The following is a 16,322-nucleotide window of genomic DNA, read 5'->3' as shown; positions in this document are numbered from 1 at the left end:
GTCTGAAATGACCTTAACACGCACTTTTGAATCCATAATTGGCTTCGTGACTCTCTACTTAAAACCCTCTTTAACTTTTTTATACTATCTATGTAGGAAAGAGCTAGACCCATTGGACCTAAAATCTTTCTACGGTTCCAACCTGTTCCAATCCAATCAACCAATGGATTAGCTAGAATCCAAAATCATGACCCAATATGAAATCAGATCTATGCGAGATCAATCATGCTCAAATACAACTCGATCTATTTGCAATCCTAATCTTGATTCTACCTCAACTTCGGCAATTTATTCACTACTTAAGAAATTCCAAGAAGAAAAAAAAAGGCAGTAGAAGGAATGGGGGCGCAATGTGATAAATATTTCATTATAATTAAGAAAATATTAATTTATTTTTCTTAAAAGGAAAGAAAGAATGAAAGAAAGAGAGAGCAATATTGTTGAACAGTTGGGAGTAGCCCAATAGATTCAACAAACTCCAGCATGCAATGTAGTGGAACACTAGCAAAAGTGGCTAGCTCGCACGGTAGATACTGGATTAAAAATTTTAGTCTGTCACGTCACGTGCATGTCCGGAGCAAGGCTTCTTTATATATCGAATATCCGACCAACAAATCACAGATCTCATGCTAGACTTGGCGACCCTATTCCGCAATCGCCACTCTTACTGTTGCCTCCACGTCGGATAAGGAAGGAGATTCATAAGATTTCTGCTATTTTTATTGGAAGCGACACGGATGCCCTGAATCTTGATGCAATGACTGCTCTTTCCTGGTAAAAACTCTTAAAAGTCTCTCACCATGCAAGGCAAGACCTACTTTCGAATATATATATATATTTTTCTAAGTAAATTGTCAATTTATCAAGTTGGTAAAATATTTGATTCTTACATCAGTTGCTAACTTATCAAGCAGGCGAGGCTAGAACTCTGGGTTGTTAAATCATTTGCTAAGTTATCAAGCCGGTAAAGCTTTTGATTGCTATACAAGAGCTTTGATCGTAAAAAACCCTCGGAGAAATTATTAGCTCCCACACAGCATAGCCATGCGCACGCAGCCAATCACAGCTACAAATTCCTACGGTGGTGCTCCAAAATAGAGCCCCTAGGATCTGGTGTAGGCAATAATTTCCCCTGTGGTACAGCCCATTAGACGCTTCATCCTGCAGTAACCACCAAGCGAGCAGGGGCCAAACGACATTCAAACATACACCTAATAGATGGATAGGCTATGTGCAAAAAGCAAGCAGACTCCCGAATCCAAAATAGGCTGCATGCTATCAACATATAAGTTGTACCCCACTATGTGCAGGTGAATGAGGCGAGTAAATAATTTTACCTAAACCTAACAGAGGAGATTGCATGAATCAAGCCAGAATGGGAGGTGATTATATTTCTTTTTCCCCTTGTATTTCTTCCGCCCAGAGGCCAAGAAAAGATACATGCCACAATCATGTTACTGTAGAAGTCTTCTGACTTCGAACTATTCCGAGGATTACAGGACCTTTGCTGTCGCAGACAATATAATTTGCCCGCCAAAAATCACTTCTTAGATTATTAATGATATTAATGCAGGACAAGTACTCTGCCTATTGCCCAAGCCTGAACAAATATGAACAGATTGGCATGCCCTGCAAACAGGCACACCAACTACAGACAATGGAATTTGGTTAGGCAAGCACGAAATCTAGGCGTGCAAATTCCCATCACCTGTCATTTATTCTTTCAACAATTGAACTTGGCCCACTGGCCTAATGATTTAACTAGTTGCTTGAATCTAACATGACAAACTTCTTTTCATCAAGCAACTGGGTTTACCAGACCAAACAGTCTTTTCCCTGAGATCTGAGCAAATGCTTCAAGTTTACTGAACCATTCAAGAAAAGAATATAAACACAGATTTATCGGTGTCTCAAATCATTATATTAACTTATACGATATGACCGTTTATCTCCACTCTCATCAGTCTCAAGAAATTATCAAGCAGAACATCAATAAGTTTCATGCGAGCTGAAGCTATAAGAAGGCAAAAGAACTGCAACATCACCTCTTGCAATGGCTCGCCTGTGATGCAATTGCTGCTTTGTCCATCTCAGATTTTTCATCTGCATTTTCCGACTTCCTCATGTTTGTTTCAATACAAATAAGCAACATTGCTAGAGAGGACTTCCATGGAGCCAGAGTCGGGTTGGTGCAATACCCTATTCACACAGAGCAGAACTTTAATCAAGAGGTTGGGGCTTGGGGGCAGGGAGAGAGAGAGAGATGGAGACAGATATATCTGAAAAGTACAAATACAATTCACTCAACTAAAATCTCACAACCATTTCCTAAAATTTAAATATCGTGGTCAAACAAATCTCTGCCATCTAATATACCACAGATAAAAATTCAGAATAGTTTGTCGCGACTTTGACCAAGTCCTGAAACATCATCTAAAATGGATACAAATTATATGGCAAATAACAAAGGATACTATTTTACCAAAAAAAAACAATACTAAGATGCCATGATAGAAACACAAGGCTTCCCCTGACGGTATGATAGCTGACTGCTCTCCTACTTCTTGCAGTTTCCATGGCAATCAAAATTTTACTTATCACAAAAAAATGAAAAAAATAGCAGCTGAATATTTCTGGACCATTTGTTAATAGTGTAGCATGTTGATTTGCATGGTAAGAATCTTAAGTTTCTTCATGCTAAACGATTCTGTTGAAATATAACTTTATGAGTAGTATTCTGTGAGAGATTTTGCCATGCAGAAAATTACGTAAAAGGAGCACCAAGATAGTTTTCCTGATAGATGGATGGCATCAGCAGTTGGTTTGCTGGTCGGATGAGATACATTAACGACTGCTTTAACTTGCTGTAACTCCACAAACTATCTTATACTTTGTTGAGCTGCAACTCAGCAGTAGCATCTTGATCACAGTAAAATATGGTAACAAACAGACAAGAGCAGCAGTTGTAGGAATTACCCCAATGCCCTCCAGAGGCCGGTAACCATGATCTTAAATTATTATCAGCAAGCAAGAAAACTGAGATATTTTGAACATTTTGTTATCTCGTCAGGTTCTATGAAGCAAGTTAATATCTTTCACCATGAAATCCTTATAATAGTCAGAATATCAGAATAGTGTATTGATTGCATCAAAAGTATGTATCAATACTCATACAAATACTAGTGCGTCTGTGTGTGTATGTCTCCCATGTTCTTTGGTTTTCACTGTTGCTACAAAATGTTTACAAAGAGGAATTTTCAAAGAAAAATGAACAATTTTATTATGCTACAAACTGTAATACTCACATGATCCCATCTAATCTACCCCAGATTATTATTGTTGAACATTTAGCCTTAATTTTTTGACAGAAACAATGCATTAGAACCAAGAAAGGAATTGGAAAAAGAAAAAACAAAAACAACTAATTGATTTGGAAAAAGTAACCAAGTTATTTAAAATAATGAAATACAAGAAAATAGGAAGTTAAGGAACAAATGAAATGATAGTGAGGTAAAGTTGCCAGCAGTCCCCAGCATGCTCCAAAAAACATGTATACCGTAGAGGGGATTGGAGGCTTTGAATATTGAATTAGGACATTACTGGCAGACTTTTGTTTGTGAAGCTTCACTAAAAACTACAGAAGCATATACTGAGGAGAGCTTTTGATATATTTTGCTGCTTCTCTTTTAGTGAAAGATGATGACAGGGTGGAGTGGTAGTGGTTCATGTTCAAGAACCTACCACCTGGTTAACTTAGGAGGAGATTCAAAGGTAGACACAGGTAGAAAACTAATTGGTGATAGAACTTCCTCCATGTCATAGCTAAAAGCAGAACCATGTGTTGGTAGTATTGTGGCTCAAGCCAATGGACGGATCTGTATTGTTATATGTTTCTAAAGGCAGTTGCGGTATGCAGATGGCTGGGGAACTACCTTGGATGGAAGGTGGGGCTGATTAATTATATATACATATATGTATGCATGTATGTATGTATATCTATACAAATTTAACTAGGAAATCAACGTCAAAAACCAATTATAAATCAAAGGAAACAAAGATAAAAACTAAGGGAACATTAAGGTTGGCTTCGGTAAAACACATATGATATGCATGTTGGGCCCCTCATTTCCCTCTCCTTGCCCTCTGCCCCCCTGAAGTGAAAAAAGAAAACATTGAATCCACCCCATAAACGGCACACCCACATCCCAACTCTCTAAATTAATGAAGAGTTTTAGTCATCATAAAACACTAAAGTACAACTCACCAAATAAAACACTAATTGCAACACTCTAATCTCACAAAACATTCCTATTTTTCCAACTATTTCCTTAACAGCAGACAATCCCAAAGATCAAAGTCAGGATGCACCATGCCTCTCATCCACTCCTAAAGACACAATGCAGGCACTAAACTTGATTACCGCCTATCTTTAGATACACACACACACACACACACAAAAGAATGCAACTCTTTGAAGGAATATGCCATATTAACTTAACTTACTTTCCTTTTAAAAAAAATATATAACTACATCCTATCAAAATCAAAAGTCTCCTGTCTATAACAAGTGGCACAATCCAACCCTAACTTTGGTACCATTGCTCAGTCAAACATCTTTAGTTACAACCCATAACTCTCCTCATTTCCCAGATTCGAATGGATCAGCCACTGTACTCTGAAAGCATCAAACTTGCTTGCCGTTGCTGGAGTTCACAGGTATCTTTCTTTACAGTCCATAGCTCCTCTTTTTTCCTTCTTTCTAATAATAAATCCTTGAAAATTATATCTTTAATATGTAATTGTGGATTTTTTAAGATATATGATGTAGTCCTCATGTCATTAGCATTCACATGCCAGTGAATAACAAAACTAATATATCTATACTTGAAATTTATGTTAGTCAGTAGAATTTTCCTTAAAATTATTTCTTTGTTACTCTATTTAATTTAAGATGAAATGAATTTGGGGAAACATTAAAACTTGGCCCCCTCTATATAGAAATCCTGGCTTCACCACTGTATCATTATACATGTATATAAATACCTATCTTAGTATAGCAATGTTAACTTACAGTTTACAATAGTCTCCAACAAACTACACAATAATATTAAATGACCATATAAAAGAAAATCATGCTCACAGTTCTAAATGAATTCATGTCTGAGGTAGCCCTCAATAGGAAGGTTGGTGAATGAGGATATATGAAGGCCAAACCTGAGTAGATAGGACAAGGCTGGATAGCTGTGGTTTCTGTAAACTCATGTAACAACCAGCTCGATGAGATGATGATGAATTAATACAGAATCAGCAATAAACAACTAATCAAAAATTAATGAAGCATGCCAAGTTGTAACCCAAGTGTCTGGGAACCACTGAGAAATGAAGTTACATCTGTGCCTCAAACATGCTTAATACCTCGACCCATCTATGCAGTCCAAACTTGACCCCCTTGGGCTTCCTAGGCTAAGCTTAGCTGCTTAGACACCATGTATAAGGTTGCTTATGTGCTTGGGCCTTAAGCAAGGCAGCTAAAGGACTGCTTAAGCCTAAATGACAGACTACGCAGTCCAGTGACCTTTATGGAAATAGTGATATCATTGTGTCATATTTGAAAAGGCAGAATCCTCAGTTCTGATACTAGGGTTACATAGTTAAGGATATTATGTAAATCAACCTCCTAGCTACTGCCTCTTTTTCATAGAAGAAAATCACAAGTACCAATCAGCATAGAAATAAAATAAACTTGTAAACAAAAAGTAACAATTATTCTCAATATCACATCTTTTTTTCTTTTGGTTTGCATGCACACTGGAGAGGGATTGCTAGAATGCAGTGCATTAAAGGCTGCAGATCATCAACGTCTGCATATATTTAGTCAAGCTTTTCCATTTGCTGCAAACTTACCAGTTTTTCTATTTCATTTTCAGTTTTAGCAAGTCTAGAGAATGTAAATTGAGATTAAAAGATCTCAAAGTCGTCCTAAGGGTCATAAGGAACGATGATCAGTTACGAGTTTCGATATATTTGTCTTATTTATGGTCTTTCTTTTGAAAGTCCAATCCTAGCTCTCCAACTTGAGAAAAATAAGTGTTTATCATTTTAATTGGTTCAATTGTTTACAGTATTTTAAAAGTTTAAGATTCTGATATAGACCATGTACCAATTGCAATTTGCAACCCCACCACCTCTCTCTGTGCCCGTGTTCCTCTGTCTTAATTCCTTCACACCTGCCCCACCTCCTAGCTAGGTAAGCGCCAAACCATTTAGCTCCTCATCCTCTCTCTCTCTCTCTCTCTCTCTCTCACACACACACACACACACATCCTGCAGACCATCCTTGCCTTCTCCATGATCTCCAATGACCCCTTCTACTCCCTGATCTCCAACAGGATTTGGTAGCCAAGCTGCTGCCATAACCAGAGGAGAAAGGACAGGGCGAGGGAGTTGCAAAGAAAGGCAAAGGGATAGAGTGCACCTTAATTTGTTAAATTTTTCGGCGTTTAATACAGCATTGATCCCCCAAGCGCAAGACCATGCCAAAGCCCAGCGACCAATGCTCTCTTCTCTTTCCATCTCTATTTCTAAGCTCCACTGGGTGCCCTTTCCAGAAAGACATGGAGAAAGAATGGTGGTGAAGGAAGAGGGTTCATAGAAGTGGTTAGAAATTAGAATATGTATGTGCATTGACATATTATGGTCAACACAAATGCTCTATTTTTTTATGAAGTGACATTTAAACCAGTATATCTGTTGAGTACCTGTAGCCACTAATACATGGATGATAACTAGCCAGAAAATTAATGTATACAGTCTGCACAGGATATATTTGCATATATGCAAGGGCAAATATGTATTGGATCAACGCCCTGTGTTAAAAGCCCACATCACCCTATTCACTTAAATGCTGGAGACCTTATTGGACCAATCACTAAGAAGGTAAAAAGAGGAAAGGGGCAGGTCCAATAGACACCGCACTCCTCTTGGACATTCGCAAGGTTCCATCTCCCCCCCCAACCCCTCAAGCTTCATAAGTCACCTGTAACCAGCTTTAAGCATTACAAAAATAGGTAGTCTAGTTTTTTAAAAAAATTATATTTTCCTATTATGAGCTGAAAAGGCAGTTTTTTGATGATTGGAAAAAAAGATTGGGCTTCTTCACGAACAACCACAAAAGATAGGGCTTCTTCACAAACAGCCACCCAGTGCCCGATCTTTCCTTCTTTTCTCCACAAAAGATAGGGCTTCTTCACAAACAGCCACCCAGTGCCCGATCTTTCCTTCTTTTCTCTCTATTCCTCTTCTTACTTTTTCCTGACTTTTCTTTTACTACATCTCTCTCTTTCTTTACTCCCCCTCTTATTATTTATTTAACTATCTGTTTATTTGTTTATTTCCTTGCTGATTGCACAATTTCTTTTGTTTCTTTTGCAAACACTACCACTATAATTCCTATCTATCTGGATGTATGGTTCCCGCTTTTATTGCTTGATTGCACTTGTCATGAGTTTAACCACGATTTTCTATAGAAACCTCTGCTTGATCTTTGAATTCAAGCACCTGTTATGCATCTAGTTGCTGTCTTACAAAATCCAACCTTAACTTATCTATTTGCAAAATCCCTTTTTTGCTCCAATTTCTAGACGGCACCCAGAAATACCTTAAGAAACCTGACATTTTCATCGAATGGACCTTGGTATCCATATTTGCACAGCACTAACCTAGAGCAGCAGCAGAATGTAACCCCCTGGAGTAATTCCATAGTTATTGATAATTCATTTATGGCTATTAGCTTATGGATTCTTCTAAAAACAAAATCAATTCAGAAATTCTAATAGTGCAAGATCAAATAGATAAATTTAAAATATCAGGTAGTAGATCATGAGGCTCTTATTTTGAGTAAAAGATAGTGTACAACAAACTTAAGAGGTCATAAGACTTGACCATATAAGATCCTTTCTTTTTAACTTCGAAACACATGCACATAGAACATCAAACATACAGATAAAGCAGAAATGTCAGTACCTGCATTTTAATTACACATCTAAGTCCTCCCAAACCAATTCAAAAATGTGACACAATAACACACAATTAATAACAGTCAAAGATTTGGTAGGTCATATTAATATCGGATGGTTTTCCAAATGAGATAGATCAAAGAAAATTGGACACAAATATTTTAATTGTAATTTCCACAATACAACAACCTCAGTCCATCTAAAGTCGTTTATATTATGTGATGGCAACCTATGGCTCATTGACTCTTCCACTGCAATTTCAAGCACTTCAACACATTGTTGAATGCTCTTTTAATTCATCCAAAGTACAGATATTGGACATCCATTCATTTTTTATCACAATTATAGTTATTTTGCTTTCTTCATCATCTCTGTAACATGCACCTCAAGACACAAAGAACCAAACAACATCATTATGGTCACTCCTAGTCTTGCTATCACTAGAAAACCTCCTACCTTGGTCACCACATCATCTTCATCATGATAATCTGCCACCACAAAATTACTCTAAACTTTTTCTCACTCTATTCATCTCCTTTGTTGTCTTTGTTTTCCCTCAGCTATGCAATCATCCCCCCCCCCTCCTCTCTCAGAAACTTGGAAGTAAAGTTCTCACAGGGAAAAGCAAAACACTGTGCCAATAAGAAACTTCATAAAACAGAATGTCCCAATCTTAACATATATATTTGCACCACAAATATTAGTCATATATATAATTTGTATCCTACAAATAAAGTAAGATCTACTTCTCTACTTCATATTTGAGGTTCTTTTTTTCTTTTTTTAACAAATGAATGGCAATCAAACATTAAATCACCACATTTTTGGGCCAAGTTCAAAGCAAATGTTGCCAACCCAAATGGCTGGGATAAGACTTGATGATTATGGTTAGGGTGGGTTTGTAAACAAGATAATTGAAGCTAAAAATGATATGTCTACTGGTTTATAAATTAGAAGCAGCCACCCTTGATTATTTGTCAATAAATGAGGGAGATTCTTGGAGAATACTAAGGTCATGTCATTATACATTGTTCTATGTTGCCATTCACAATGATCTCAACAAGGGATCTTAATGTCAATACATATATTTTAACATTGCCAAACACCATCAGCATTTCTACTCAATATATGGAATGTATAAACTTTATTGTCATAATGAAAATACAAAAATTTTATCCATTATAAAACCGAAGACCACAATGCAAAGGCTTGATCATTAAATCATTAGCGGCTTTACACAAATAGATCCACTTGTATCTTGGCAAAATTCCATATTTGGAAAACCTTGTGCTTGTTGGCCAAGTCTAGATATCTCACTAGCCTTAATTAACAATATAACTTTTGCTCATATCCATTATGTTACGAATGAAGTGGCAAATTTTTCATGTCTCACTGAAGCTTTTTGTACCCTTCTTCATGTAAATTATTTCCCATTTTTATGGGTTGTTCGGTTGATAAGTTTTATGTATGTATTTAAAAAATCAAAGAGAATGAGTTTTACAAAAAAGCTATTTGGTTGTTATCCACGAAATATGTTTTGACAAGTCATAATTGAGTTTTATGAAAACAGGTTTTTTCCAGTTTTATTACAGATAATCATATTTTATGGATATATGTTTTAGTAAAACTCACTGGCAATCAAACAATCCCTTAAGTTTAGCAATCTAAGAGCTTCACTTCCTATTAAAGGCCATTGTATATTAGTTTCCTAAATGTGAAGGTTTGTTAGTTCAAGATTGCATACATTCAATTGCCATAAACTTTTGTCAGTTCGTGAGAAACAAATTAACAGGATAGGATAATCTATTTTTTATATTCTTGGGTCTTAAACTTTTTTATACACTACCTACTAAAAATAAGTGGTAACCTATGACATCTTCCCTTTGTACATAGGGGAATTATTTCCATTCTTGAAATCTTAGTTGCCAAAATTAAGAGCAGATCAGACTAAGTGCAAGATTGGGGAAGCAAATACATTAAAAACACTTAATGTAAGGAAGCACTTAGTTGCATGTGCGATGTCAAGCTTCCAAGGAGTTTCTGGATCGGTTAAGACATCCTAGGTAGATTTTCCTGCTACTAAGCTCAAAAATAAGTCTGAGCAACTGTAGAAAACTTTAGAGAACTTTCCATTCTCATTTAGATTTATGCATTTAGATGATTTGAATAACTTTTTAATTAAGAGATTACTCAAATAGCTGCATGGCTTAATGGCATACGAAAGAGAATTTTTAACCTTGGAATAGGTAGAATAAAAAGACACTACATTCATATATATGAATATCTACCGGATACATTTAATAAAGAGGTAAGATGTTCAACATACTATGTTAATCCAACTAAAATTGCAAGAACTGATTGCGTCGGTCAAACAAATATGAAACATGTTCTGCAAACTTCATTCCCCAGTCTATGTTTGTTTTACAGAACGATAAGATATACAAAAGCATCCCAAGTTTGATATATAATGACCAATACAGCATTGACATCAAACAAAAGCCTGAACTTGGATTAAAATCTAGGGGGAATCAGTAAAGAACAACGAACCAGTTTCATGATCGGTTCAGGGCATGGCAGTGAACCCAGCATGGAACACGAATCCTCTGTACACCCCTTCATTGTACCCTGGAACACCATCCACCCACCTCCACCCACCGATGGCCTCTTCCTCCCACATTGCCAGTTTTCCCCTCACCCTCTTCCACGAGAACCAGACCCTCCCGTCCCCTCCGAACACCTTCACCTTGTTATTCCCCCCAGCAGCAGCCGCCGTCGCAGCCACCGGCCCCGGCCCCACGCCGCCGCCGCCAAAGCACCGGTACATCTCCGGCGGCATCCTGCCGGCCTCATCCCACTCCAGCGTCGCCAGATCCAGCCTCAAGATCAGGACCGTCGAGCACGGCGCGTCGATCGCGAACGACGACCGCAGCCCTCCGATCATCAGGATCCGGCCGCTCCCCGCCCCGGGGAGCAGCCGGGGCCGCTTCAGGATGTCGAACACGTCCCCCCACTCGTGCCGCTCGATCGGTGCCCACCCGCGGGGCCCGCCGAGGTCGCGAAGCCCGCAGGAGAAGAGCTTCCATTGGCTCCGCCACGGCGTTCCGACGTCGCAGAGGGTGTACACGGCGCCGCCCATCAGAATCGGGCTCCGGGGCTTCGACGGGAGGTTGAGGGAGAACTTGAGCCACCGGTCCTCCCCAGGAAAGTAGGCAAGGGCGGCGAGCTCTGTAAGGACGAGGGCGGCGCCGCCGGGGCCGGCGAGGACTGTGCCGTGGCGTGACCACGCGGAGCCGAGCGGGGGAAGGACGCGGTAGGACCGGGCGAGCGGGTTGCAGAGGACGAGGGACCTAGGGTTCTTGGTGTCGCCGGCGGTGGAGGGGGCGGGAGAGGTGTCGGCCCAGAGGTAGAGGAGGGAGGGGGAGGCCGTGACGGGGGAGGAGGAGGGGAAAGGAAGGAAAGAGAGGGGGAGGCGGAGCCAGCGGCCGAAGGCGGGGTCGAAGGCGTGGAGAGAGGGGACGTGTGAGGCGGCGCGGGGGTGGCGTAGGGCGAGGAGGCGAAGCGGCGGTAGGGCGGCGAGGAAGGGAGGGCATGAGAGGGCGTCGCGGAAGAGGCGGCAGACGGGGCGGCAGGCGAGAGCCTGGCGGAGGGGGAGGCGGCCGAGGACGTTGTGGAGGGCGTCTGGCGGGAGGAGCAGGATGGGGGGGCTCGCCGACGGAGAACCCGACTCCTCCTCCTCCTCCTCAGCCTCCGCCGCCGCCGGTGGCGGGGCGTCAGACACGCGGAGCACGTGATCAAGGGGCATCGTCGCCCGGCGAAGTCTCCGCGTCTCCTTTGGCCTTTGCTGCTGCTGCTGCGTCTGGTGGGAAGAAAGGTTAGAAAAGTGGTAGGTGAGGTGGGTTCAAGGGGCACTCGACCCGGTCTGTATTTACGGATTTCTATCTGATGGCTAGAGAGAAGGGGTTGAAGTGTGGTTATCGTGAGGTGAGATTCTGAAAAAAATAAATAATAATAATAATAATATGCTTTGCAAAGTGACCCGGGTGCGGGTGTGGGTGCGTTCAGGGGCGTCTTGCTTGTGGGCGGAAAAGAATGTAGTTGGTTTGTTTGCTTAAAAACATCGCCACCCGGTTTGTCTGCCAGCTGACTTTCTCGGCCTTTTGGCGGAGATCAAGCAGGACCCGGTCAGGAGTAATGCGTGTGCCATCCTTCAAGGAAGATGCTAGCTCTCTTCTCTTTTTTTTTTTATTTTATTTTTTAATAAGACGGATAGACTATATAACTTTAGTATGAATTCATCCATGAAATCCAGGAAACAAAATATGACCGAAAAAAAAAGAAGGATAGGTAGTCTCATATCTGTCCCACAGATAATCTTCAGAGTGTTGGGCTATATAAAAACTAAAAAGTGACCCAATCAGCTGTCATATTTGTCTCCTGGTACACATAATTGACTCGGAAGGCAATGCAACCCATCGCCTACATACAGATGTCCTACAATAATAGATGCTCCCCGCCCGCTCTAGATAGATTCTAAATCTACCCAACCATCGTCGCCAAGTCATCTTCAAGGTGAATACAGTCTACTCTTAAAATACTCCTAGCATTAGGGCTAAAAATGAGTTTGGGCCGAAAGAGCTCAAACCTGGTTTGAGCTTAAATGTAGAGTCCATTTGTTTTTCGAACCGGACTCGAATATGTCATTAGCCCTGCCCAAGCCCAAGCTCGAATAAGCTCCGAAATAGAGCCTTAATTTAGGCCCAAATTAAATTATTTTTGTATATTGTTATTTAGAGAAAATAATAAAAAAGTAAAGGACAAATTAAAATAGGCTTATCTGAAAATAATGTATCATGTATCATTTACTTGTATTAAAGGAGAGAGTCTAATTTTTAACTATCTCATTTTCTTATAAAGCAATATTATGAAATATTAAACTTCAATCAGATTCGGGCTGGGCTTATTCAAAAATTTTCAGGCCTAAGCCCAAAGAACAAAATCATGCCGGGTTTAGGTAGGGGCATGGCGTAGACCAAGTTCAGGTAAGGGCTTAGCTCGGTCCGGCCCACTTCCAGCCCTTCCTAGCATAGATAATGCCCTCCTAAGTTGCCCTGCATCAAGAACCGAGACATTATAGATGCACCTACCGACTGCCGCCACTAGTTCGGAGTTAGAATCTTTGATGATATATCTGACATGTTTTCTTGAATGAGTTACATGTTTGATGACGTACATTTATGTATATATATTTATATAAATTTATTTAACCTATGTTGGACAATCAGTATGAGGTTATATGATTTGTCTATATTTTGATACCGCTTATAACTAAGAGTATTTACCTTATTTATATTGGTGTAAGTGTGAAGAATTCTTATTGGGTTATAAAACTCATATCATCTCTTCTCATTTTCTTTCAGAGTTGCAAGATGCGTAATCTCGATTAAGTTGGGCATGGAGTTCAAACGATGGTGATTAGCTAGTTAGTTTACTTTCTAATACCAATAAACATTTAAAAATTTCATAATTCAATAAGTTTGATCATTTACTTATGGTGGATTTATTTAGTTGATTATTTGGCTATTGTCTATAGATTTTTTAATACTTTAATATTGATCCTTATATCATGAAGATCTTTTCCTGCACAAGTTACAGCTGACCCAAATGCTGGAAATCGAGTTACAGAGCTAGTTACTTGATGATCCATGGATTAGAAAATTGGATTTCACTCCACTATTAAATTATCTTGCTAAGACGATTTCACACCATAATTTCCCCACATAGGATGGGATAAAATGTCATTAAAATATCTTTAAAATGGCTGTGTTTTCATATATTTATGTAACAGTAACTTGGCATGTAATTATCTATGTTACTGTTTGGAGGAATCGTACTGCTAATAAGTTGAAAATTGATTAGGGCATATTGCCTATTTTGTTTGTATGTTTGACGCTTCCATGAGTAGGTTCTGCTGCAAAACAGTGTAAGGCTAGTGTACTACGCATAGGCTATCAAGTTAATGTATCAAAGAGATAATTTCCATTCCACCTATACATTTTTTGTCTATGACTAATGTTTTTGACCATTTGGGCTTTTCGTTAGAACCAAGACTAATGAAAGCAGCAGAGATAGCACCACATGCAGAAGTAGAGGCAGCCCCCCACCTATGCAAGCATCATTCCAAGAAGGCCGAAAGCCCAACAGTAAAGCTCACGTTGTCGGCAATTCTTGTCTGTCAGTGAGTGATTTCTTGCTTACTGTACGATGAATGCCCCATCCCATTCCTTTTTCTTATTCTATAATCTTACCAATTAATGGCTTAAGCCGCTCTACATGTTGGGGGTATCATAGGAGGTGCGGCTTCGAACAGAATCTTTGAGTACGAAGCTCAAGCCCTTTGAGAGATTTCTCTATAAGCAGTCTTAGTGTGTATCTTTTAAGGACGAAAAATGAAAAATGGAGGAAGTGAGGCACTTTCCCCAAATTTTATTAAAATAAGCTATTTACATGGTATAATTATATAGGGGCGAGGAGAATACAAAGCAACTAGTGCACCTAGGAAGGATTTACCACTAAGGGTGAAAGTAGAGTCAGAAGCATAGCATGGCTATCCAAAGATTTCTTCGAGCATAAATTGCGCAACAGCATAAAGTAGTAGAAAGATTTATGGAAGACAATTGAAGGGAAAGTATGAGGATCTGTAAAGGCATGTATTTAGCTCTACATTTGCCATGCATAAAATAAATCTTGAATATTTATATGGAACCAAAAAATTTAAATAATATTTTTCAGCTAGCTTTTTGAAAAATCTAGAATTGCTGCCATGCCTGATTTGCTACTAAATTGTCATTAAAAAGCTGATCCCAACCTTTTTTAAAAGTTCTTATATTAGGGGCTTATATAGATTTTGTAAAAGAGCATCTGACGAAGATATGAGCTGTATTTTCCACGCCACCCCACGAAAAAGGCATCCTGATTCCACCGCCCAACCTTTTCTTACTGAGAGTCAGAAGCCCCTGAGTGTGCAGCCTAGGCTTGAGTGCGAGCCATACAAACACTTTGTTTTCAATTTTAAAGTACCTTAACCTTCCAAATAACTTCAGAATAAGGGATTTAATGAGAGCAACTATGATATTCATTCAAGACAGCTCGAGTTGGAGCATTGGTTTGCTTGTCTTTGGAATTGCAGAAGAACAAATAATGGAAGCCATTAAAAATTGTGATCTAGAAGACGTTCTACAGAGTCTTTCTTGTCAGTTAGCAAATTTATCTCATTGATTGAGCTTTTTTTTTTTTTTGTGAAACCTTCGTATGAAAGTTTGCATTTGGAGAAAATTCTGGTGCATTATTTGAAATTTAAAATAGTTACTAAAATTTTTATCTCGCTGTTTAGGAGGGAAGCTTCTTCCAGTTGGAATTAATTCTATACTAGCTTGTGAGAGCCGCATCACTGATTACTTATATTTAAAGCAGCTGGAATGTAGCAGTCGATGATCTTGATATGATCATAGGAGCTCTTTGGCGCGACCGTTGTTGGCCTCATGCACCTTCTCTGAAACATGCTTGTCAATTTTTGAGTCAGGTTATTTGTTTTCTCAGTTTCACCACCTTCTACGTAAAGATTGTTGATGCTAACTTTGCATGAAAGGTCATTTGTTCTTTTATTTTAATTTGTTCTCCCACACATTGTCATTTAGTTTTAAGTTGTCTGCATCTTTCTTTCTCAACTTTTTCTTCATCATGGTGTTTCGAGTACATGTCTGTGATATTGTATTGATTAGTGTTGGGGGGAGCATGGAAAATCATGCCTCCGGCCTCATCCCTATCATGAAAGTTCGGGCAGGAGATCGGGATTCCCCTGTTTGGATCTTTTCTTCTTTTTTTTTTTTCTGAATTTGAATTGTCCTGCCGGCTTTAGTCCAAATTAGCCCGGTTCTCATAAACCACTTGCTAGAAAAATTCTAGAATTGCTCTTGTGAATTTTCTTTGACCTCGAAAACGTCTAAGAGTATCGAGGGGAGGTGCTTTCGGAGGCTGATCTGGCGGACCTGCGGCGATCATTGGCCTCCCATCATTCCTTGTTGCGGCAGCAGGAGATTTTTTGGAGACAGAAGTCCAGAATTCAGTGGGTTAAGGATGGTGACCGGAACACTAGCTTTTTTCACCGATCCACAGTCATCAGAAGGCAGAGGAATATGATCCGCTCCTTGAGGGTTGGGGCGGGCCACCGTGTGGAGGAGGACTCGGCAGTTAGGCAGGTGTTATTTGAGTTCTTCAGGTCTAGATGGACTGAGGAGGGGGGGATAGTTG

At 39.6% G+C, this 16,322-nt stretch overlaps 1 protein-coding gene across 2 annotated transcripts; it reads right to left on the bottom strand.

Moving 5' to 3' along the window:
- Positions 1-1,898: 1,898 nt before the first annotated feature.
- Positions 1,899-11,933, bottom strand: LOC103710148 (SKP1-interacting partner 15-like). Of its 2 annotated transcripts, none has more exons than XM_088706277.2 (2): positions 10,563-11,933; positions 1,899-2,279 (listed from the first exon to the last, which is right to left on the bottom strand). In XM_088706277.2, exon 1 carries the CDS (start codon positions 11,815-11,817, stop codon positions 10,579-10,581), a length of 1,239 nt encoding a protein of 412 aa, XP_088562403.1. In that variant the 5' UTR covers positions 11,818-11,933; the 3' UTR covers positions 1,899-2,279; positions 10,563-10,578. The 2 variants fall into 2 exon arrangements, with proteins under 2 accessions (XP_088562403.1, XP_017699013.3); XM_017843524.5 differs by having other exon boundaries at positions 1,899-2,199.
- Between the last annotated feature and the right edge of the window lie 4,389 nt (positions 11,934-16,322).

This window comes from Phoenix dactylifera, chromosome 11 (genome assembly GCF_051530095.1).
Source record: "Phoenix dactylifera cultivar Ajwa chromosome 11, Ajwa_hap1_PhDact_Kaust_v1.1, whole genome shotgun sequence".
NCBI lineage: Eukaryota > Viridiplantae > Streptophyta > Magnoliopsida > Arecales > Arecaceae > Phoenix > Phoenix dactylifera.
This window is presented reverse-complemented; position numbering and strand designations above follow the sequence as displayed.